This window comes from Mustela nivalis (genome assembly GCF_964662115.1).
Source record: "Mustela nivalis genome assembly, chromosome: 10".
NCBI lineage: Eukaryota > Metazoa > Chordata > Mammalia > Carnivora > Mustelidae > Mustela > Mustela nivalis.
Window position 1 is genome coordinate 48052915 of NC_139029.1, and position 24954 is coordinate 48077868.

Here is a 24954-nt window from a genome sequence, read left to right on the forward strand (position 1 = left end):
TTCATATAGTACCATGTGTTCTTAGGTTTGTGTTAAATTCTGTGTCACAAGGAAAAGGTGAATTGTTTTAGTAAAATATAATAAAGAAATGAAGGTCTAAAGTTAAGTTGCTAATGATATCCTTTTAGTAACAAAGAGTGCTAGGCTGTTTATTAGCAGTCAAAGGGAAAGATTCCAAGATCCGTTGAATTCTTCCCTCTATCAACTTTAACTTTTATCCACCTGATCTTTACTCAAGTGAATATTTTCCCTTGCATTCTCTATTGGCCACCACAATTTTTCATAATCAAACAATCATTTATCGCCTTCCATTGAGCACCTGAAGCACTGTCACTTTATCATTAAGGTCTGCTTGCTGGGGACTCTTGACAGTGGAGTTCCCACCTTTGTGTTTGACATACTGCCCAAGTGGAGTGTATCATTTTGTTATGCTTAAGTACATTCCCAGCCTTGTTTGGGAAATGCCACATTCCATCCCTGACTAGAAACTATTTGGTCAAATGCAGGGTGCGGGGTCAAATGTTCTTCCTACCAGCAAAGACAACCATACCATATTAGATGAACAAAACAACTTTGGTTCCTTAAAGCACCATTTGCAAAGTAAGAAATGACCAGAGCCATTTAACTTCTTCGCTTGTGGGTTGTTTAACTCCGTGAAAATAACAGATCCCTAAACTCTCTGGCTTTTTGCCAGGTGGAAAAAAAAAAAACAAACAAAAAACAAAAAACAAAGTTTTAAGTTGACTTGTGCGGTTCTTGATTTCTGTACCACTCTGGCATTCAATCAATGATTGAACATTCAACTAATATTTGTTGAGTACCAAACAGTGTTCTGGGGATATGACAGTGAACAATTATAGAGATGGAAAAGCTATCTTCTAAGACAGGAAAGATTGGAAGAGAGCAGGTATAAAGGATGGAAGAGGACGAGAATTCTGGTTTCAATAGGCTGTGTTCAAGATGTCCTCAATTGTATGACTGAAGATAAAAATTGAGTCTGTGTTGGCCCACCGTGGTATCCCCTGACCAGAGTAAAAGTCCATCAGTGTTTATTGGATAGATTAAACGTTTTATGAATGAAGGGGTCCCGTCAGATCATCTGCAAGACATGGACTAGGCTATTGCTTCTACTCCAAACCCCTGTTTTCACTCTTTAAAAACTAGATGCTATTCTGAACCTGAAAGTCCTAGCCATGTCAATAGTCAGAAAGTGCCCCAGAACTAAAACCATCCCAGTAGGGAACAAAGAACCCATGCCCAGTGGTCAGTGGGGCTGGATTATTTGTCCTCAGCCACGCTTATGGTGTGTGATAGGGAGTGTGGCTTCTCTTGCTTGGTCTGCTCTACAAGACCCTTTTGGTATTAGGAAAGTCTTCCTCTCCGAAAACTGGGCCATTCCTTTGTTTGGTCTTTGCAGGGATTCCCTGAGTTTGAAAACTTAACTGCAAAGAGTAAGGCAAGATAAATATTCTCATCTGCTTTTATTTGAGAGCTGTTTCCCTGGCCCTCAGTGAGAAGTGAGAGCCGCTACCTTGGTGTTTCTCGGTTTGAGTATCCCCAACCCTTCCCCATGGCTGCTCTCCTTCTCCAGCAGATTTCATCAATCACCCTTCCAGTTCAAGGGCAAAAGTTCTCTCAGAGACATTATCAAGCAGCTCACATAAGTTTTTTAATCTAATGTAATCTTGTACAAATAAAATTTAGCAGGGCTCAAATAAAAAGGAGTCATCGTTGTCTGAGTTCTTTTATCAATTTTTATGGGCAGTAGGCTCACAGTTGAGCAAGGGTCACTGCCTACTCAGCCTGTGGGTTCCCCTGCTCTAATATTTATGCATTTCTGAGTTTGGCTTTGAAATGACAAAAAAAAAAAAAAATATGGGAAGGGGGGTTGCGTAAACCTTCCATGTAAAGCGAGGCATCCAAATTGCACAGGTTCATTAGGTGATCATTTACTACATACTTCAAAAAAATTTCATCCTGTATGAGTCCCTAGGAATTTCCTTGAAAGGGGTATAAGAGCTTTAACAATGAATTATTGTCTATGGGTTAGCTCAGCATGAAAGAGGAACCATACGTGCAAACTAGAATTTGTCATATGTAATGTCAGTTAAATCAGGTCTAATCTACCAAATACATTTTTTATTGCTTGCTTCATTAAAAAGGCTCTTAAGGTAATGAATAATCTTCAGCTTCACCAAGGATTATTAATGCCTGTATAACTCATGTCCACTGAAAATGGAAAGACAGCCTGAAACCCTATGCTAATCTAACCTCCATGTTTGTCTTAGAGCCTTAAGGAAGAAAATCTATCAGACCTAAGCAACGTTAAATTCAGCCAGGTGAGCAGTGCTGTGAGTTGGGTCAGGAAGGAAAGGAAGGAGGAGGTTGGATCGGGCGTGGACGCTGTCGCAAGGCGGGACTCCCTCTTCATGACTCTGGCGTTTTCTTTTCCTACAGCAAGCCCGCACGCAACACCGTCGACTCTTCATTTCCCGACATCGCCCATTATCCAGCAGCCCGGGCCTTACTTCTCTCACCCAGCCATCCGCTATCACCCTCAGGAGACGCTGAAAGAGTTTGTCCAACTTGTCTGCCCTGATGCTGGTCAGCAGGCTGGACAGGTGGGGTTCCTCAATGTAAGGAGACCTCTTTTTTTTTTCCGATTTCTTTAGAAATAGTACCCGAATGTAAAAATAGCAAGGGGAGACCTTCTGACCATGTGACAGGGCGCTCTAATGTTGTGCTGACGGACTGTAGACAAATGTCATATTTATTCCAGATTGTGGGAAAGTTAACTTGCTCTAAGAGTGATTGGCCAGGGTTTAAAAAGTGTTTGTGTTAAGTTCGCAACTGTCAAGTTTATGGGTATAAATCATCTCAAGGGTGAACCATATAACCTTCTAAGGTCTGTGGGCTGATAATTCCACCTCATGTACACTAACCCTCGGGCTCATGCAGTGAACCAAATAGAAAGACCAAATAATTTTAAGTAATGGTTTGGGGTGGTAGGGAGAGGCAGGGGGACGAGGGGGGCACAGATGTTTCAGATCAACTAAGTTGATATTTTTTAAAAATACAGTCTTCTAACACTTTAGATCAAGTTGACCAGTACTTGAACTCAAGATGCTGGAAGCACAGTTTATTATGGTTTGTTATCTCTGCAAGTAGTTATCTCTCCCACTTATCTTTGTATAAAGCTAAACAGCATTCAACAGCGTCAAATCAATGTTTTCATCTTTTCTCTAGTAAACCAAATAATCACAACTTGAGACGATATTCCAAACGCAAAAGTGATTTTTTTAAATGGCAAATTTTATTTCAAAGCTGAACTAAGTGTTTACAGTTGGATAGTGGTGTCCCAAGGCCACTAATAATAATAAAGGCTAGAAAATAATGACCAGCATAAAGCCAAATGTGATCTTCCTTTTCTCCTAAGGGCTACGCTTGAAGCCGCAGATCAGCTGTCATTATTACTGCCTAATTGAGAATATTATATCACACGGCCCTGTCACTGATTTTTCTTCCCTTGCAGAAATACCTGATTCTGCATATCTGAGACAGAACCGGCAGCTTTGACTAATGTCTGGTGATGTGTTAGCAGATACATTTCTGTCTAGACAACAAATCAATATGGGGCCTTTTTTCTTTTTGCTTGTGTATTCATTTGCTTGGCTTATTGTAAAGCATTCACTTATGGACTTTTAGCCTACTCAGAATAACACGTGAGCAGGTTTGTTGGCAAAAAAGAGTAGCATTCTGACTGTCAGACGAGATAGTCTTTGAAGAACAATACTAAATATATATATATTTATGTATACACACACACACACACATACACATGAGAACGTGAGTGAGGGGCTGGCTGAGGCCGCCTCTGCAGAGTTATTAGGCTTACACTTAAAAGCCTGGGACAACTGGTTCTCCTTCACCTGAATTTTGATTTGGGATGACAGCCCAAATACCAGCTGTGATTATTGGTCGTGTACAGTGTCACTAAATTCCAGAGTCAGAAAGGCCACATGGGAGACCATGAAAGATCTGAAGTGATCACCAGCATCAGGCATCTGACTTTTAAGTTTCTAACTTTTTTTAAAATAGTCCTGACATTATCCTATATAAGTGTCAAACTCCTGGTTTTGCGTTTTGATCAAAATTTTATAGGGTTTAAGGCAGGTCTCTCTTCGTGGGACTATTTTGAAAAACTTGAAAATAAAATGGATTTTATTGCTTTCTTCAGAGGGGAACTTTCTTTTGTCAAAGAGCTGTGATTTGGTTGTTCTAACATCAGGCAGCCAAATAAATATGACTGTTATGGCATATGCTTCTATAATTTAAATCAAAATTAGAAGTGATATTTTTCCCTAGCAGAATTTTGACAGCTCAATTCTAAAGTTTCTGTGCCTGATGTTATACAATATGTGAAAGAAATTTTTTATGTTCACTTAACATATTTATTAAATGTTATATAATATCAACTTTGAGGAGTGAAAATAAAATATTATTTTTAATTTCAAATGCGTATTTGGGCAACATCATTATATCTGTGTAAGTAGACAGTATGGAATAATTCCACAACCTACAAAACACTTGTGTATTAAATAAATAGTAATTGTGAGAATGATGATGAAGGTAGCAGTTAATACAGAAGTGAAGCATTCCAGGCAAATGCTAGCAGGTTGTATTAGGGAAGCAGGGTGTATAGAAGGTCAAAGTAACTGAGAGATAAGAGATCTCTTATCAAAGTAATTGAGAGTAAGTTTGGGATACATTGAGCATGTGTGCCCGACACTATGCTTTTGTGAAATGCCTCAAGAACAACCCAATGGTTTTTTTAATCTCTGTACTCTGAAGGAAGAATTCAAGCAGCTAGAATACTTGGTAATTTTACGTAAGAGGTAACTAATGCATTGTCTTTCGTTTTCAGAAGCAGCTAACTGTTGATATCTGTTTCTTTTCCCTCTGCGTGTTTTCTTTTGCTCCTGCCTTCACAGCCCAATGGGAGTAGCCAAGGCAAAGTGCACAACCCATTCCTTCCCACCCCAATGTTGCCACCGCCGCCGCCACCACCGATGGCCAGGCCTGTGCCTCTGCCGGTGCCAGACACAAAGCCTCCAACCACGTCAACAGAAGGAGGTGCAGCCTCCCCAACCTCACCAAGTAAGTATGGATGAGCCGAGGCGCCGGTCGCTTTTCAAGCTCTATTTACTGGAATCCTCTTTTAAGTCTGCTCCCTAACTGCATAGGCTCTAGCGATAGACCCAGATCCCCGGGGATGGTGACAGCCTGAGTCTGCAGAGCCAAGACCAGATCACAGTGGACCCCAGTAGTGGGTAGTATCAGTGACAACACATGTGGAAATGACCGGGTGTTTGGGGCTACATGCCCAAGACTGAGCTCAAGATGTGACTTATTAAATTTTGCACATTATTTGAGTGGCTTTGAATGCTCTCCTCCTGATAATCACACAGCGTCCACTTGCATGAATTCCCAGTAGCCAAATTGAGTTCCTTTTGTGTAGCCCCGCCATAACTTACAATCCAAGAAAAACGTACTTGATGAACTATAAAGGCTGTTCACTTTATACATCAAATAGGTTAAAAAAAAAAAAAAAAAAAAGTTTAAATCAAAGTAACAATTCAAAGGTGCGTACCTTGAACACCCACTGAGAGTAAGAGCCTGGCAGAAGATCAGAGCTGGTAGCCATGGAATTTGCTTGGCCAGGTGTGGTAGGGGGGAGGGGGCCTGGGGGTGGGGACGAGGTAGAAAGTATAATTGGATGGAAACAGAAAAGAATTCTTGGCTCTTCTCTGAATAGTATGGGAACATGTGATCAGACAATATGAGATTTCCAAACTTTTTTAGATGATAGGAATGATGACTTGCTGAATTAGAGGGATAGTTCCCAATATTTCAGAGATGACAAAGGAATAGAAATAGCTCAAACACACAAATTTGACTTTTATTAGTACCTGGAACGATGTCAAAAAGAGTGATGGCCAGAGGCAGAGTTTTGAAGTGATGGATGGATGACCTAACCTTGACAGAGGGTGTGATAAGCACCTCCCTAAAGCTTTACTGAGGGATCAAAGTGTAGGAAAGGATAGGAAATGTGACAGTAATCCTAACGAGAGCAGACCTCCAAGGAGTTCTTCAAAAGTGAGACTGGAGGCAAGGAATGTACTGAAGAAAAGATTGGAGTAGACCAGGGAGGAAGTGTTAAGAACTTGAAGAGCAATTACAGAAGTTGAATGGACAAGAGCACAAGGAGGGTTGCTTTGCAGACATAAGCTCTGAGATTGGACAGTCATTTCATTGACTATAATGAAGGATGATTCTAGGCCTCTTAGGTTCCTTACTTTCAGTTTAGGGGACATGATGGTTTGGGGTGTAGAAGGTAGAGAGCCAAAGAGGAAAAATAAGCTTCTGTTGACACTGTGTTCATTGGATTTAATTCTGGAGACACTAAACTCCAAAATGCAGCTCCTCGGGGACATGTCTTTGAGGGTGAGCTTTGGGTTATCTAGTATTTACTCATTTGGATAACACATATGGAAGTGAGTGGCATTGTGCTTGGATTCTGGTATCACAATAAAAAGATTGAGGGTCCAGGGGCAGTTTTATGGGAATCCACTTCTCTTGATAAGAGGTGGTTCAACCCTTTCCAACAAAGGAGAAAACCTGAACATCTAGTGACTTAGGAAACAAAGAAGGCCTGGTCTGTGGATCTTGGAAGCTCAGCTTGAAAAAGAAGCTTCTGAGAAACAGAGGCTCATAGGTGCATCCTGCTTATTGTGCATTAATGTAATATCTTCCAGCAAGTTAGAGAAATCACCGTCCCCAAACTCTATTTAAATCTGGTCACTGGGCAATACCGGCCTACAGTTTGGTAGCCACCTAATTACCTCCATGTACCACTCTTCTGTTCATCTTCTGCCTATCTGTGCAGGACAAGGACACAGTTCTTTCAAAGCCTTGTGGTAATACTTTAGCTATCCCGTTTACACATTGCCCTCCACTACCACTGTCTCCTGCATCTAGAGTGCATTTTCCAGTAAGGGATGGGGCCCCTCAGGCACCATTTAAGACTAGGGATACCGTGTGCAGTTATGGAAGACTGAAATATAAGGACCCAGATCCCCACCTTTCCCATCACTAGCTGTGCTTCTCTTCGGATCAGCGTCCTCATCTGTAGAATGTGAGTGATGATCCCTGCCTGGCAGGGTTGTATGAAATCAGCCGTGATAAGCACCACCACCAAATAAATTGGAACATCTTATTATCTGCCAAAACTCTGGCCTAGTAGGGTCCCCAGGCTTGGGTAATGATGAAATAGGTCTGTAGGACACATAGAGCGACTCAGCCTCTAAATAATATTGTTAGCTTTGGGTCCCTACATCTGGATTCCATGCCTTAGATTGAATCAAGTGCCTTGTATGAGAAGGTGTCTGTCGTCCTGTTATGACCAGACTCAAGTATTCCTTCAGCATTATGGGAAGAAGTCTGGAGGGGGTCCTGGTAGATCCAGTTGATGTGGTTGCATGTCCATTAGAACAGGTTCGAAGATTTTGGGGAGAAGGAGAATATCAGGAGAGAGAGGCCCAAAGGTTTGATACGGGTAATTTGATACTTACCTTTTTTTTTTTTTTTTAAGATTTTATTTATTTATTTGAGAGAGCAAGGAGCACATGTGAGCTAGCACAAGCAGGTGGGGAGCAGAGGGAGAAGCAGACTCCCTGATGAGCAGGGAGCAGGGGCACAGGGCTGGAAACAGGACTCGGGGATTATGACCTGAGCGGAAGGCAGATGCTTAAGCGACTGAGCCACCCAGACACCCCTGATACTTACTTTTGAACCATATGATTCTAGGAATGTAGGGCAAAACAAAATGTTCTGCTGTGGCATAGAAATACTTTTATCATCATAAAGTCTAACCCTTGTTTCTGGGCTTTTTGGAGTTTGCTGAAATCACAATAATGTGTCATTTCACAGCAATATCTTGCCTTATTGTCTTTTCCTTTATTAATAAGAGTGGTAGGCTGGGGGACCCATAAGTTATAGCATAGGAAAAGCCTTTCAAATTAAAAATCTCAAGGCCCACTGGTCCACACTGGGAAGAGATTTAAAAGCTCCCCTTCCATGCCTCCCCCCCCACACAAAATCCTCTTCCATGCTCTGATTTCTGAACCAGTTGATAAATAAAATAAAAGCAAAACTCAAGGTTGGAAGACCAGAGGATCACTTCTGTTATCGGAGAATTTAGTTTATAACTGTAGACAAATTTGCTTCCTAATGCTGAATCCCCAAATTACACAGTCACATCTCCAGTCACCGGCAGTGCTGGACCACCACAGGCCTTCCCAGGGGCGGGGTCTATTCTCCTGTTTAGAGACCATAGCATGAAGGTCCAGATGGCTGTATGGCGAGAGTAGGACAAGTCACCACTGGTTTCTACTTCCAAACTCTGCAGTCTAGAGAATAGAAAGTGAGCACGGGAAAGGGACAAGAGGATGTGGAAGGGTACAAATATCAGAGTGAAACCGCCTCCCCCTCTCTTCCCATTCATCTTGATGACTACCTTCTTCCGTTCGCTTATTCGGCTCCCAAATAGTGAGCACCTGTGATGTGCCAAGGACTGTGTTAGCTGCTTGGGATACAAAGGTGATTAATCCCTGCTCATCAGAAATGTGGGATCTGTGGGGGGAGATAGCTGGGAAATGAGTAGCTAACAGGAGGCAACACTGGGACACAGGCATGGGTTCTACAAGAGCACTTGGAAGGGAGTTTGGTCCAGGCCCGGAAACTCAGCTAAAGATGCTTTTGGAGATGGTGACTTCTATGCTGTTTAGTAGGGATAATATTCTGGCATTTTAAATCTGAGAAAGAAGGTAGAACTTTTTTCCAGAAACCAGCCTGGTGGGGGGAGGGGAATGTCTAAAATTAGATTACCGCTGAATAAAAATTTAGGGCAAAAAATACAGTTTCATAATTTATGTGCTTTCTTAGAAATTAAAACCACAGGGGGGTTGGGTCCTGTTTATCTTTGACAGTTTATTAGAGCTCAACTTTAGCAAGAAGAATCAGGTATTAAGTACCAATGTACAGCATCCCAACGGTAAGGTGGAAATTGAGGCCTTTTTTTTTTTTTTTTCCAAAAACACGATTTGTGGAACCTAGGACAACCTTTTCTATTTGGGATTTGAGATGACTGGCAGTAAAATAAGATTTAAAAAAATAAAATAGGAAATCCTGCCAAGGGTCTTCTCTATGACCGACATTTCTGGGCCTCAAATTCCCTTATCTGTTAACGGGACCACCACTGACTGCTATACCCACTCTCTCAGGCAGATTGTCAGGACAAACTGGGGTGACAGATGCACTATGCTGTAGACAGTTAAGAGTCCAAGGCGTAATTTTTAATACCATCTTATAATGAAATACAAATGGTTGCCAGCCTACAGCAGAGGATGTATTTTTAACCTAATCAGTTGCCTTTGGCACCAAATATCCCACTTTGCAGCTGTGGCCAGAAAAACATGGGTAAGGCAGATTTGGGAAAGAATTTGCCTGTGAAATAAATACATTTTAATGGGAAAAATCCTTACTAGTGCCATAAAACAACAACAACAAGAGGGGGTGGGTGGAGTTAGCAGTTCTCTCTCTGTTAAGTACTTTTATACTGTGATTTATTTGGAGAGAGATTGATACACTACTATGCCAGGTCTGTTTAGGATATGGTGATAAATAGAGATAACATGTAAGAGTAATTCACAATGGATGTATCCTGTTCCCACTGACTAATGCCTTTGTAAGTTTAGATACCCACTGAGAGATTATCACTTCTTTCATTCATTCAGTAAATACTAATTGACCATGAACTATATGCCAAGTCATGTTCTGGGTGCTAGGATGCAGCAAGAAATGAAAGAGGTTTCAAAAATTCCCTGATCTCATGGAGCTCATGTTGTAGAGAGGGAAGAAAGTCAACCCACAAAACAGTGAGTGTAAAAGACAGAGAGGATGTAAGATGGTGACATGTAAGCAGATCCTGGAGGTGGGGTGTGACTGGCCTTAGGGTGGCCAGAGAAGTCCTGTCTGAGAAGAGGAAATTTGAACAAAGACCTGATGGAAGTGGGAAGGTGAGTCTCTTCCTGAGACTGTAAGGGAAGGGTTTCCAAGCAGAAGGAACAGCCAGCATGCCTGGCCAGGGTGGTGAGAACAGAATGTGTAGGCAAAAGGAGGAGTTGAGGCTGGAGGTAAGGTGGGCAGAATCTGGGAGCTGGGAGTGAGGAGTAGGGTAGATAACGTAGGCTTTCAACAGGCCACTGTAAGGACTTGGGCATTTGCTCTGAGTGACACCGGCTAGCAGAGAAGTGATAACTCCCTAATTTTGAACAGAAACACTTTGAAGGCTTTGCTGAAAACAGATTGCTAGGGACAAGAATTAAAGCAGAGAGACCAGGTAAGAGGCTGGGGTTTTTTTCCCCTTAAAATCAATAATATAATGAGTGTCTTCTACCTGCCAGCTGCTATTTCAGGCAGAAGAGATGCAAAAGGGCACAGTCCCCTTGCCTGTGAACAAATAGTCATCCAAGTTGAAGTAAATTAGTAAGTTAGGGACCAGGAGGTCCAACGGAGAAGGCTAGAGCAGGGAGGGAGGTGACACACCATTGGAGGGATCCAGACACCAACATGGGGCAGTGTGGGTGGTGAGAATTATTTGAAAGGGAGAGCTGATGGGATTTGCTGATGCATTAGATATGGGTTGAGAAAAGAGAGTGAGACATCAATGACTCCCAGGTTTTTGACCTGCCCAACTGGGAGAATGGAGCTCCCATGAACTGAGATGGGAAGATTCCAGAAAGAGCCATTCTGGGCAAGGGGCAGGGCCCAAAGTTTGGTTTGACCAAATTATGTTTGACATGCCCATTAGGTATCTTACTAGTGATACTAATTATGACAGCATCCTACCTATGAAAGCTCTTTGCAACTTGCTGAGTTTTTCCATGTGCATCATGCATTAATTGGGGAGGGACTCCTTTTCAAACATACACTAATAAACTGAGTGGTTATTCCTCGGTGTCCTAAGAACAACAGCTAAAGAATAGGAGAAATAATCTCATTATGTTTGGGCCTATTTGTGGTGTGAGGATTCAAAATGCACTATTCTTTTTCTTAATTGTACTGTAACATCCAATTTTTATAACAGGTTAGTACCAAGATCACAGTATAAATATGGACTTTTCCAGAAAAGAAATTACAGATTGGCATCCTAGCCTAGAATTATAATGGAGAGAAAGAATGCTTTGGGATTATGATGGAAGATAAAACAAGTGTATTTTCTTTTTTTAATTAATTAAGAACATAAAAACTTAATTTAAGAATGCATAAAAGGCTTGTAAACATTTTTCTCCATGCCTTCTTAGCCATGAACTTTTGATTTTTTAAAACTAGAACTGTATTAAAGTAGAAGCACGCAATAACAAATTTCCTTTATTATTTATTTTTACATTTCCCATGAATCTTACATACATTCATTGTATGAATGAATATGAACCTGTTAACCAAGAAAATAACAATAACCTATGACCAGGATGGAAATTTTGTAGTATAATAATTAACATATGTTCAGTGCTTTTCAGTTAGCAAAACTCTTTACATGAATACATTATCTTGTTCTGTCTTCCTAGGAGTCCTGTGTGGTCAGGATTTTATAGACAAGGAAGATGACATTAGAAAGTGCAGATGATTTTCCCAAGATAATACTGCCATAGAAGCCTGGTAGGGACTCAAATGCAGGCCTTCCCATGCTCTTTCTACTACCCCATACCTACCTCATACAAATTACAGAGCAATGGGACACGATTTCTGGTTGCTGGGAAGCCACAACTGTCTGCTTATCTGAAATTAATAACAGCACAACTGAGCTTTTATTTATGTACCAGGCACTTGAGAAATATTTTTCTATATATTACCTTGTTTTAATTTTCCCAGTAATCCTATGAAGTAAGTACCTTTGTCACCAATTAAGTTAATTTCCAAGGCTTCTCAGCCACATGTAATGGCACCATGATTCACACCCAGCCACCTTGAACCTGTAGTTCATACACTTGGCCATCGCGTCCTATGGCTAGCTTTGCATTAGCCCAAAGGTTCCGTGTTTTTGCCGTGAAAACCCTATGTGAGAAATACAGAAGATGTTAGTTAGTGGGTCATCTGTACCTTAGTATGAATTGGTTTCTGTTGCTGAGAGTAACTCTGGTTGTCAGGGAAAGGAAGAGAACAGAAGATTTGGAGGGAGATTAAACAAAAACAGCAAAAAAGACAAAAAATAGGAAATGTTGATAAAGGCAGATTTCCTTTATTCGCCAAGACTCCTGAGAACTTGGACTGTTGATGAATGCTTCAAAGAATTATTTTCCGAGTTATCATCCTAATAATGACATGTCTCCCTTTCACCAACACTTTTCCTTAAAATGTATAACACGTTGTTGAATCAGTAATTGGATTTAGAGCAAGACAGTGAATGATAGGTCACTTTTCACAATTTTTAGATGACGTAAGGACTAGGTTTCCTCTTTCAGAGAAGAAGCAGTGGATAACTACAAGAGAGAATGGGAAAAGAAAGAAGTTAGTGGCTTCCTTTCACAAAACACTTTTTTATTACTGATGTCCAAACTATTGCAGTATTCTTTTTATTTACATTTTTAAAATTACAATAAAATCATTCTTTGCTGTACACTTCTTTGAGTTTTTATAACATCATAGATTTTTAAATTTTTTTATTTAAATTCAATTTAGTTAACATACAGTGTAGTATTAGTTTCAGGGGTAGAATTTAGTGATTCATCAGCTGGATATAACACCAGTGCTCATTCCATCAAGTACCCTCCTTAATGTCCATCAGCCTGGTACCCCCGCCTCCCCTCCAGCAACCCTCTGTTTGTCCCCTATAGTTAAGAGTCTTGTATGGTTTGCCTCCCTTGCAACCAATTCCACAGGTAGGATGGAAAACAATTCCAAAGAACTCCCTTCTTTTTTTTCTCAGTCTTAAGTTAGTGTCTGATGCCTGAAAACTCATTTTATGCTGATCTGTTTCCACACTGCTATCATTTTTTGTTGTTCTTGTTTTTGTTTTTTCCACATTGGTTTTAATTTCTCTACCACCTCTGCTGCTGTCTCCATTTTATTTCAGTGTTTTATACTCTTCTGAATTAGAAAGAGACCTATATACATGCAATATTTTAATACGTGATAAGAGTGGCATTTCATATTAGAGGAGTGGAAGGGATTATTCAGTGAAGTCTATTGGAACAACTGTGTAACTGTCCAGAAAAAAAGAAGACTCCTTACACCAAAATAAATTCCAGCTGGAGGGGGGGAAAAAACATACAAAGGTGAAGCTTTAAATACCACATAAAAATATAAGATAACTTTTTAAAATAATATTGGACTGAGGAAGATTTTTCTAAATAACACACACACACACAAACTCAGAAACCATGAAAGGAAAGACTGACCAATTCTACTCTAAGAGTATCAAAAATTTATGCATGAAAAAAAAAAAACCATCATAAAGTTAAAAAAAAAATGAAAGTGGAAAAATATTTGTCACACATGTAACATGGGGTTAAATTATCTAATATATAAAGACCAATAAAAAGACAGAAAAAGGTCATAAACAAAGAGAAATAGAGAACATTTGAAAGATGTCTTGTTTATGTAGCATAAAAACAATACAGATTAAGACTAGCATGGTATTTTTACTTACCAGATCAGCAAAAATCAGAGAATACTTCGCATACTCTTGGCAAGTGTGTGGAAGACATACTCTTCTGCACTGTCAGAGGACTGTGAATTGGTCCAACGTCTTAGAAGACAGTTTAATTTTTCAAGTATATAAAAATATATATGAATATTATATATCTTTATGTATATAAATTTTAGATGTAAGTAATAAATATAGTTGGAAGTGTAAACACAGATGCTTATCAAGTATTCAATTATAATAAAAGATTAGTAATAACCTAAATATGTAACAAGAGTATATACATTAGGTACCCCTTAAAAATAGAGACAAGTCTATGTGAGTTATGTTAAGTCAGCAAAGGAGAGTCCTAGAAGTGTGTATGGAACACTATCAATCATAGAGGCGCCTGGGTGGCTCCGTGGGTTAAGCCTCTGCATTCGGCTCAGGTCATGATCTCAGGGTCCTGGGATTGAGCTCCTCATGGGGCTCTCTGCTCAGCGGGGAGCCTGCTTCCCCCTCTCTCTCTCTGCCTGCCTCTCTGCCCGCCTCTCTGCCCACTTTGATCTCAAATAAGTAAATAAAATCTTTAAGAAAAAAAAAAAAAGGGCTCCTGGGTGGCTCAGTGGGTTGAGCCTCTGCCTTCAGCTCAGGTCATGATATCAGGGTCCTGAGATCGAGCCCCTCATCGGGCTCTCTGCTCGGCAGGGAACCTGCTTCCCCCTTTCTCTCTGCTTGCCTCTCTGCCTACTTGTGATCTATCTGTCAAATAAATAAAATCTTTAAAAACAAACAAACCACTACCATAGAGTTGGGGGATGTACATACACATTTACTTGTGTGTTGAAAGATAGAAACTGGTCTGTCATAGAATCTCCCTTTGGTACCTTATCCACTGATAATGAAAGATAATACAGAGTTTAAGTCTCCTTTTATAACAAATGTAATTATTTTCAAAAATATGTGTGTAATTATCTAAAAATTCTTCTTTATATAACCTCAATCACTACAGTGACCAAAATTCATTTGTGGTTGGAGGGGGTCCCCATAAAATTCTTGGCAGTTTTTATGCATCTAGATTTTGGCTATACTTACCCAAATTTTGGATATCATAGCAGAAAATGTGTGATCTTTCTGGTAAGGAATAATATTCTTTTTCCCTCACAGACAGCATGGAGCTTAGTGTAAGGTTAGCATTTTCATTCTCCACAGCCAATATTTGGTCCCAATTTCTGCTTTAGGAACCCACTGAATACATATGTCTTAAATCATAATTTTTCACAAATGCTTTTTGCAGAGTATTACTACTCTGCATATAATCCAATTTTGTTATGTTTACATTTGCAAGGGAAAAAGAAAAAGGATTATTGAAACTCAGTCACTTTGATAGGTACGTTCATATGCATTACCTTAATTTCATCTGATTATGATTATACATCTACAAAATTAGAATTGTCAGCCCTCTTTTAAAAAATAGAACACTGAAACTGAGTCAGGCTTCAAACTCAGGTCTGTTCGACTCCTGTGCTTTGTACTCTACCAGGACACATCCTAGAGATAGGATTTTGTGCATACACCTATCCTCTGAAAATCCCAAGACACTCCATAAAGAACTTTTACATTATTCCAAGAATAACATATGTTTGCATACCTTGCATTGGATGAAAAGCAGAGGAACAAGAGCACAGTAAGAGATGGACATTATAAAGGAGGGACAGAAAAGAACAGACAATAGATGATTCTACTCATTTAGGTTTCCTAACCCATTTGAGTCTTGTTTTTGCTTCTGTTTGTTACTTTTTCAAGATGACAGAAATAACCAGTGAGTTTTAAGATTTTCTTCATAGAAGTAATATATGACAGTGTAGGAAACTTGGAAAATATAGAGTATAAAAAATGAAATTATGTGCTTCTATAATTAATTACTATTAACATTTTGGCCTATTTTTCCCTTAATAAATGTTGATGTGTATATTCATGTGTATATGTACACAGACACATAAAAGATGATTGTGACCATGCTAAAATAATATTTTGCATGCCATTTTCTTAATTAGTATTTTACACCTTTTCCCATTTCATAAAAAATTGGGAAATGTGATTTTAAACAATTTGTACCTATTCCTCTATTGGATATTAACTTTGCCCCAATCTGTGAAATATACTCCAGCATATTTTTGAAAATACATTTTGTCCCCAGCTTAAATAATTTCATTAGGCTGGATTCCTAGAATCGGAATTACTAGTACCAACCAAAATATTCATTCTGATACACATTACCAAACTGCTTTTCAGAAAGGTTGCACCAATTTACACATTACTTATATGAGTCTGATCACAACATTAATGCTGGAGAGGTTTAAGTTTTTATTTTTTGTAAGTGTTGGAAGGCAGATGTCTTGGAGTATAATGCTCTCAATCAGATATTGCAATCAATAGTCCCTGATTGGATGATTTTGACATTTTTCTTCAATTGTTTAAATATAACATATAATGGAATTTGGGGGAATTTCCCATCTTGTTGGCTAAGCCTCTCTTAGGGATTACTTTCTGGACTGCTCTGGTAGAGAGTGTAATCATAGACATTCACTGAGGGATGAAGCCTTAAAGGGCTATGCATATTCAACTACATAATATTTATTATGGTGGACTTTTTATATATAGAAGCTCAGAGATGTTAGTTGGCTTGCCAAGATCACATTTCAAGTAAGATTACAATCAAATGGATTCAATCCAGGGTTTCCTGGTTCTAAAATTCATTTTCTACTGATTACCTTGGAGTGCTGTAAAAACAAAAATATGACTTGGGGGATTTCAGGTTCTGTTTATGTTTTTTTAAGATTAAAAATTACTGGAAGGTATTTAAAAATCATTCATAATGCCATTCTTCAGAGGTAGTCATTTTATGTGCCTATTTTCCAGTCATTTTCTATGCATATTTTAAACAAAATTGATCATGATGTGTGCATATGTGTCTATGTGTATATATACAGTTTTATAAATTGATTTTATTAATTTTATCTCACACTAGCAGCATGTCTGTGATGTCGTTATTATTTGAAAATGTGCCTAAAAAAAAAATGTGCCTAATGACTGTAAAATATTTCAACATACAAATAAGCATTAGCTTATAAGATGGCTCGGGTTTGTTCCTCTTTATAAGTAATGCTGTAATGAACATCTTGGAGCATAAATCTTTATCTGTACCTTTAAGTATTGGTTGAGGATGAATTCCCAGGAGTAGGTTTCCAGAGTTACACTGCCTTTTGAGAGGCCGCAGAAGCCTTTCAAAAGGGAGCAATCCAATATATTGATCTAAGTTTTTTTTAGTAAACCCCAGCTGAATCCATGGGTTTATTCCCTGTGGCTATCAGATATAGCTTTCACCTGTGCCTACCCATATACATTGTTGCTTCTGATCAATATATATGTTCTACCAATCATACAACACACAGCATTTACATAGAAATAAACGACAGTTACAGAATTTGGAATAAATTTAAATGAACTGAAATAAGCCTCTATTCTTATCCTTCACAGCAATGTTATAGTCAGTTTAAATAGCCTGTCTACAGGAAACAGTCCAAAGTGCCTGCTTATGGCACAGATCTGGGTAACATAAGGCCAAAGTGTCTCCAGTTTATAAGTTGTTCTGATCCCCTTCTTTCTGTGTGCACCATGAACGGTCTTATACTTTCCTTTCTGCATATTTTACCCCAAATCATGATGTAGCTAGAGCCCCTACCTCCCTGTGAGCATCCTTAATACAAACAGAAATACCAGCAGAGCAAAACCATCTGGCTAAATTGCCTCTTCTCAAGATTTTTGTGAACTACTGGCACATTAGCCATGTCATGCAAATTGCTACCATACATGTTAAGTAATGCTAATATATTAAAGTTATAATTCATTAGCTTTTCAGGGAGAAAGCTTATGGGTATGTTGTTCTGTAATAATTTACTAGCAATAAGTAGGTTTTAATTTCATGCCCTGAGGGCTGTCTTTTTTTGTTGGTAACTTGTTTGTAGAGACAAAAGATTTACAGAGATAACAGAATGAGGTAACTGACTGAACAGATGTGATCAAAATAATGGAAATTCAGTGTGGTTATCTTAGAGATTCCAAACATCTGGATGACAACAACAATATCCGTTCAGTCATGTGGGAATTTCTAAATATATGAATACTGGATCATGTGTAAAGAAAGGCTGTCTTTTCCTTGGCTATATAATGATCTTAATAACACTAACCCAGGCCCCATAACTTGTCGATACTGATAGATTTCGCTAAAGGAAAAACACTCCACAATATTCTCCAGCATTTTCTTTGTGACCTTGCAAGAAAATAATGCTGTTCAAGTTCCTAAATGAGTTTAACAACTATAATGGGTTTCCTTTAGAAATTAGCCAATCTATTTCCTGAAAGTTTCTGCCTTTTTTTAATTTTTTTATTTTTTGAAATTAAAGTTTTCTCGGGGCTTTTTGGTTTGGTTTTTTTTTTTTTTTTTAATAACGTGATAGTGCAGTTAAGAAAAGATTCTAGAAACTATTTCAGTTAGGTATTTAATCATCTCGCTATTCCAGGTTTGCAACTGAATGCTTTTTTATGCACTTTTCCTTCACTGTCAGGTGTCACTGATAAACATTTAATAAAGTTGCAACTTGAACACACAGAGATCTGTTCAAGTCTGCATTCCTGAACTTGCTTAGATTACCTCTGTCCAATAACTAGCACATTCCTGGGCAGGTGGTAGAATCACAATAAGTCTATTTGGAATGAAACTGAATTTTCGACTAGATAATTTTTAGAAGGGACATCCCCACATGTGAGTACGCCTGAGTTTCTGAAAATGAGGGGGGAACCTATAGTGTTCATGTTAATATTTAAGATATGAAGGGAGCGGTTTAGAACGTGAGTGAGGAAGTCTTAGTTGTCTTAGAGGTGTTGGGAATGGAAATTCGATATCTTTATTTTATAAATTACTTCTTCTTAAAAGAAAAACAATTTCAATAGACTTTTTCCCCTTCGTTTTCAAACATTCAGGTCTCTGACTCCACATTTTGCCTTCCCGTGCTGTATGACAAAACACAATTAGCGGTGTTTTGTCTTTTCTCCCGGCGCTCTCTGATTGATGCCTCCACTTCCGGCCTCCGCGCCTTTGCTCCTGCTGCTTCCTTTGTGACACCCCCCACCCCCACCCCGCAACCCCGTTCCCTCCGAACCTGCCGCCGGCCCGCGCATCTTTTACAGCACTGTCGCAAAAGCCACCCTGTCCTCGTTTCCTCTGTGCACTTTTCCTGCTCTCCTGCCAGATGTCCCTTTTCTGTCCGTTAACATCTCGTGGATTCTTATTTATGTCACCTTTAAGCACCCATATTTTCATTTTTCTACACCCATCTCCCATCATTAGATGCTAGCATTTCTAGGATGGCAATGTGTCTTGCCTCACCTTTGAATCTCCCGTCGTGCTCAGCCCGGAGCCTGGTACAGAGCAAGAGTTCCTGAGAGACGGAGACAGACTGAAGGAGTGAGAGAATGAATATGAATCTATTAAATAATGGAAATACCTCTCTTTGATGCACTCTAGAGGTTAGACTCGATAGAGTTCAAGGGAATGAAGAAAGGGATGTTCACTCTTCATGCATCTGGAGTCTGACACAACAGAACACAGATCTCTCTTCAAACTTCCTGTCAGCATGTAGGTCAGGCTGCCCGGGTTCAGGGGACTTCAAGGCTTCCTGTGTGTGGAAGTAAATGCAGAACCTCAAAGGTCATCAGGTCTCTCACATTTTCTTTTCTGCCAAGGTGCCTCACTGTGTCACTGACCCCTAGCCAGGGCAGAGGATGGCCATCGCTCTCCTCAGGCAGTGGAGCTGCACTGGGAACCAGCCCCTCAGCCTCCCTGAGGGCACTGTGAGTCCCAGAGGGGCGTCATCCAAAAGGCAGCTCTCCCTTCATACTCACTCCCCACAAAAACATCTGTCTGAATGTTCTCCCTTTCCTCTCCTTTGGTGATTACATATATTTTAGTGGTTACTACATTTGAACTAGATCTTGAATCTGTCTGCCTACTTTTAATTTGCTAGTTTGTCAGATGTGGGTGATTTTAATGATACGGTTTTCAGCTTAAAGAAACATCAACTGACAATGGTACACATATTTTAGTATCTTAGTATCTTTTTTCTTCAGTTCCATCTTTTTCCTAAAACAAGGAATGCTCCAAGCATTCTGCTCAAAACAGTGTGACCACCTTGTTAATACCATGGTCAGATTTGATTTTATAGGTGAGGGCTATTACAGATTCAAAATGGATTATAGGAAAATAACATGATTCCTTTATCCAGACACATCCCTTATTCCTTCCTTTCAAGAAAAAGAAACAAAACAAAACGTGACACCTTGGGGACAACAAAAGTGGAAATTCTGTTTGGCTTGTAGGAGGTTAGTTACATGTATTTCTGGAAACCAAACAAACAAACAAAAAAAAAAATCTAGGTTCTCCCAGGGGACACCTACCTGCATAGTGGTGAAGAGCAGACTTAATGGGTGATCTCTGCCACTGTCCCTGATGACTCCCTCGTGCTCCTCCGAGAGTCCCTGCTAGAGATAGATTCTAGCATTGTCAGAGGCCCTTTAAAAGTCTTGCTTATAAAGCAAGAACTGTTCTTGAGCCATCTCCCAACTGATCATACTGGGGCAGGACTTACACAGTCTAAGTAAAGGATTTTATGATTAGCCATGCATATGGTAAGTGGGTAACACAAAAGAATGGGATTTTCTGGATATGAGATCAAATTCTGATCTGGGATTTTCATAGTTATCACTGTAGCTAAGGCCATACTAAGACTATGGGATAATGGCAAGACAGACAAGTAGAAAGAGGAAAAAATACCAGATTAGTACAAATAAAAATGGTGGAAGCTTCTAATAGCTCTAATAGTTCATCCATAACATTAGGAAAATAGTCAAGAGTGGTATTCCTCATGTAAGTAAGATGCCTGGTTAAAAAAAAAAAAAAAAAAAAAAGAAAAGAAAAAGAAAGAAAAAGTTTCCACTTCAGAGGCAGTCAAATAATCAATAATTTGATTTCTAATAGTCATGTTTGCCATGAGGACTTTTGCAGTGAGATTATATCAGCAAAATTATTTCCCTGTTGACTTTATCAGAAAAATCATTATATGCCCCTGAATCTTCCCCCTCCAGAATCCTCAAAAAAAATGCCTCTAATAATCTTCCCAGAAAATTATTTTCTGGATTTCATGATTTCCTAATTTTTCCTGAGGCATTTGATTATTGCTGCTGTAAATAATGCCAGAATTATAATTAAGAAAGATATGAATATGATATAATAGCATAGTAAATACAGTTGTATATAATTAATTACCACATTTCCCCCTTTACTTGATTTTATATTCATGTTGAAAGCTCTTAACTGTGCATGTATAATTGATTTGCTATGGTATATGTGGTTGTTTTAATAAAAAGTTGCAGTTGAGGTTTTTGTTCAACAGTATAACTCCCTTATTCCACTTTTTCTTTGGGAAAATAAAATTTAACTAATGTCACATCATTTCTGGAACTACATCCTGTTATAGGTGAACACTGTGCCTATTGTAACTACCATAATGGAAGATGAGTCAGACTTTCTTTCTTCCTTCCCTTGTTTTCCCTGTGTCCTTGAATTTTCCCAGAAGCTACATTTCTATTGAATAAATTTCCCCAGGTACCATTTCTTCCATTTGATGACTTGGGTATTCAAGAGACTCCCAGGTTTTTGTACTTTTAGTATCCCTTTTTTCTTTTATCTTTCTCTTTCTCTCTTTTTTAAATGCTAACATACTGTTCCCCTTGTTTTAAAAACCAGACTGAACTTTGAAGCAGTTTCAGGAGCCTATGAAAGCATGAAAGGCCTCCTGGGATATTTTGAAATCAAGATGGCAAAGTTTGTCTTGTGCCCAAGAAAGGCAAAATATCCAGATGTTAGCCTCATAGCAGTTTTGGGTGACTACATGATTTGTACACTACACCTTTAAAATGGCAAAATTTAGGTCTGCTAAACAATAGAGAACAGAACATATGACATACAGATCTTCTCAGTCTTAGTAAACTTGCTATGGTCAATGGAGAACGATCTTCACACAGAAAGAAAACAAACAAACAAGCAAACAAAAATGCCATGATCCCTAGGCTCACTCAGCATGCATGTTTCTGATATCCCCAGTATGGTAAAAACATCATAGGAAATCCTGCTATGTGTCTGTGATGACTAGTGTAGCCCAAAGCACACAGTTCCACCAGGACCCACATTTCAGCATCTGTCATTCATCACTTAGTCTTAGTACCTTAGCATACTCTTCATGCCTTTTTCTGTTCCTTCCGACATACCTACCTATTCCCATGTGAAAGAACACTCTTCCCACCTAACCACTGAGAGGTTTGACAGGTTATTTCATCTACTAGCTTCCTCCTTATCTCTCCCACATCTTCTTTGTGCCCTAGGAGCGGGTAAATTCACTACTGGGTAATTATAGTCCATCATTTTCAATACCTAACTTTCTATGGAGACTTCTTAAACCATATTAAACTAAAGCAATAGACTGACTAGAGCAATTAACAGAGTATTTTACGGAATTTTTAAAAATTTATGTTTCTCCCATACCAGTGAGTGAGAGGCACGTACAGAATGAGTTTGTGCAGAGGTATTTCTCAAATCTGTTCAACTTAGCCTAACATAGAATGGGGTGGGGAGGAAATCGGTAGATTCACGTAGCTAGACCATACGTTACATCATGCATTTTTATATAGACATTTATATATACATTGTTTTATATAAATCTATTCCCATACAGATCCTTCTAAAATAAACACTACGACAACACTTTCTTATTAATAGATGTCAGAGGATCCTCACGTTCATCCTCTGTTCCATGCTGGTTTAACATAGCCACACCACATGACCATCACAGATCTGCATGGATGACTTAGCTCTTACCAAAGATGACCAACAGGACTTGAGCTAGATTGGTTGAAATTTTACCTCTAGATGTGCTCAACAAGGGAAGCAAGAAGTCTGAGCAGTTTTCTGTAAGACAGAAAATCAAAGACAAGCAGATGATGCCAAAAAGGAAAACAAAGAAATCTGGCAAAGGAATTTGGTATTATTCCCTTAGTTAACTGTGCTTTTAAAAATTGCAGATCCTGGGGCACCTGGGTGGCTCAGTGGGTTAAGCCGCTGCCTTCGGCTCAGGTCATGATCTCAGGGTCCTGGGATCGAGTCCCGCATCGGGCTCTCTGCTCAGCAGGGAGCCTGCTTCCCTCTCTCTCTCTCTGCCTGCCTCTCCAACTACTTGTGATTTCTCTCTGTCAAATAAATAAATAAAATCTTTAAAAAAAAATTGCAGATCCTTTTCATCTTTTAGATGGCTTGTGTCTAAGGTTAATCCAGAAAAATTGGGCCTTTTGCAAGTGTGTTGTTTAATTGGAAATTAAGCAAGAGTCTATCTGAAAGTTCTGGTACAAAGAAGGAATATGAATAAATATTGGGAGTTTGTGGTAAAGAGGTGAATTGCAGGTCACCACAAGACCAAATACACATTTGGATGTATAAGCCGATGAAACAGCAAAGCCACTGAGTTTTTTTCTCACTGGAGTGACGCTCTCAAATATAAATATAAAAACTGAAACTATAAAAACCAACAACCAAACTTTCATGAACTGTGAAAGGATGGTAAACTGAACTGTGATTTTAGTGTGGTATCTTGGTTTTCATGGGTTCTTGATAGTTTGTGCCTTAACAGAAATGATCTAGGATGGGAAGACTACAGGTGTTAATATTTTAAGCACATCTGCTGCTTTATAGAGATTCTAGATACTTTCCCAAAGCCTATAAAGACAGCTGGTTCTCAATGGTTTTCCACCTCCTTTCTGGAGAAGCCATTATTTCCTTCTCTAAAGACTCCTCTTTGATATTTAGCTATAGAGGTGCAGGAATATCTCGTGATTTTTGGAAGTGCCATAGTGTGAAAAGCAAGGTTATAAAATGAACTGCTCTCCTCCCCTTCCTACCTCATTTCTTTCTCCCTTGTGCTCTAAGGACTAAGATATCTCTTTCTGGCCCCAGAGCTCATGTTTTACTCCAAAAGTATATTTTGCAAATGTCCTGCATGTTCTAATTTGTATGCTAGAAGGAGAAAACAACCTATCTGAGACCCAATTTGACATCGTTTTATTCCAACAGTCTTTAGAACCCAACACCCCTTCCCTTTTATGACTGTCTAAAATGCCCCCGCTAGCCGGATCCCTTTGCTAGCTCCAGTGTTTGCACATTTCCTTGTTAATCAGCTGCGTAGGCTCAGAGACTGTGTGTTTTGGTGTTGTTTGTGTGTGCAATCTCGTGCTGCTTCCTGAACGCATGTGTCCCTTCCCTTCACAGCCTACTCGACACCCAGCACCTCCCCCGCAAACCGATTCGTCAGTGTTGGACCACGGGATCCAAGCTTTGTAAATATCCCTCAACAGACACAGGTGGGCCGCTCTCATCTTTTCTGTATGTGGTGCAGCTTGTTTTATTCGCCAGGTGCATTGTAACTTGTCTTTTGGCACAACAGGCTGCATTTCCCAGCCCCTGTTCGGTCCCTTTTCCTCCCAACCCCAACCTTCCCGGCCCTTCAGCCACATTTCCCTGTGTCCTCAGAAATCGTGGAAAAATGCTGTCTGCGATTTTTGTGTTACCTACTGAGGGGGTAGAGGAGGAAGGCTTCTGTGCCAGAACTGCTTTTGCTGTGGCAAGAAAGGTTTCCCAGGGCTAGATAGTGTGTTTCCTCCTCTGGGAATTCATGTCTCTCCACTTGCAACCAGACAGAAGTCCACCCCTGCCTGGAAAAGTCAGCTTGGGCTGCCCATGAAATCAGAGTGCATCCTGGGAACGGGGAACCAGCCCCTCTTCTGTTTTCGTTATCGGGTCCTCAGGAAACGGAAAGAAAGGATTCGTGAGTCCTGTTAAGTTGCTGGTGTTGGCACAGAAGTAGGTGGTATTTGTCACTGGGTACACTGGCCCCGAGGGAGCAAGTACAGCGGGGGGGGGGGGGGGGAGGTATATGAATATAATGTCATACGTTGAGGTAGGCGATTGAGAAAAGGGGATTCTCCTGCTCCTCTAGAGCTTGTTTCTCGGTAGACAGTTGTGTTTTGTGCTAGTGTCGGTCAAAGAG

General features: G+C 39.6%; 1 protein-coding gene across 8 annotated transcripts in view; it reads left to right on the forward strand.

Moving 5' to 3' along the window:
- Positions 1-24954, forward strand: part of NFIA (nuclear factor I A) — a 567374-nt gene that overhangs the window by 505701 nt on the left and 36719 nt on the right. For 2 of the 8 annotated variants that reach the window (XM_082687848.1, XM_082687852.1), the window contains exons 8-10: positions 2458-2636; positions 4992-5157; positions 24177-24268. In XM_082687848.1, the coding sequence (XP_082543974.1) occupies positions 2458-2636; positions 4992-5157; positions 24177-24268 (437 nt within the window). Of the gene's footprint in view, positions 1-2457; positions 2637-4991; positions 5158-24176; positions 24347-24954 lie in introns of those variants that run through there. The other 6 variants (XM_082687849.1, XM_082687853.1, XM_082687851.1 and 3 more) reach the window with 4 other exon arrangements.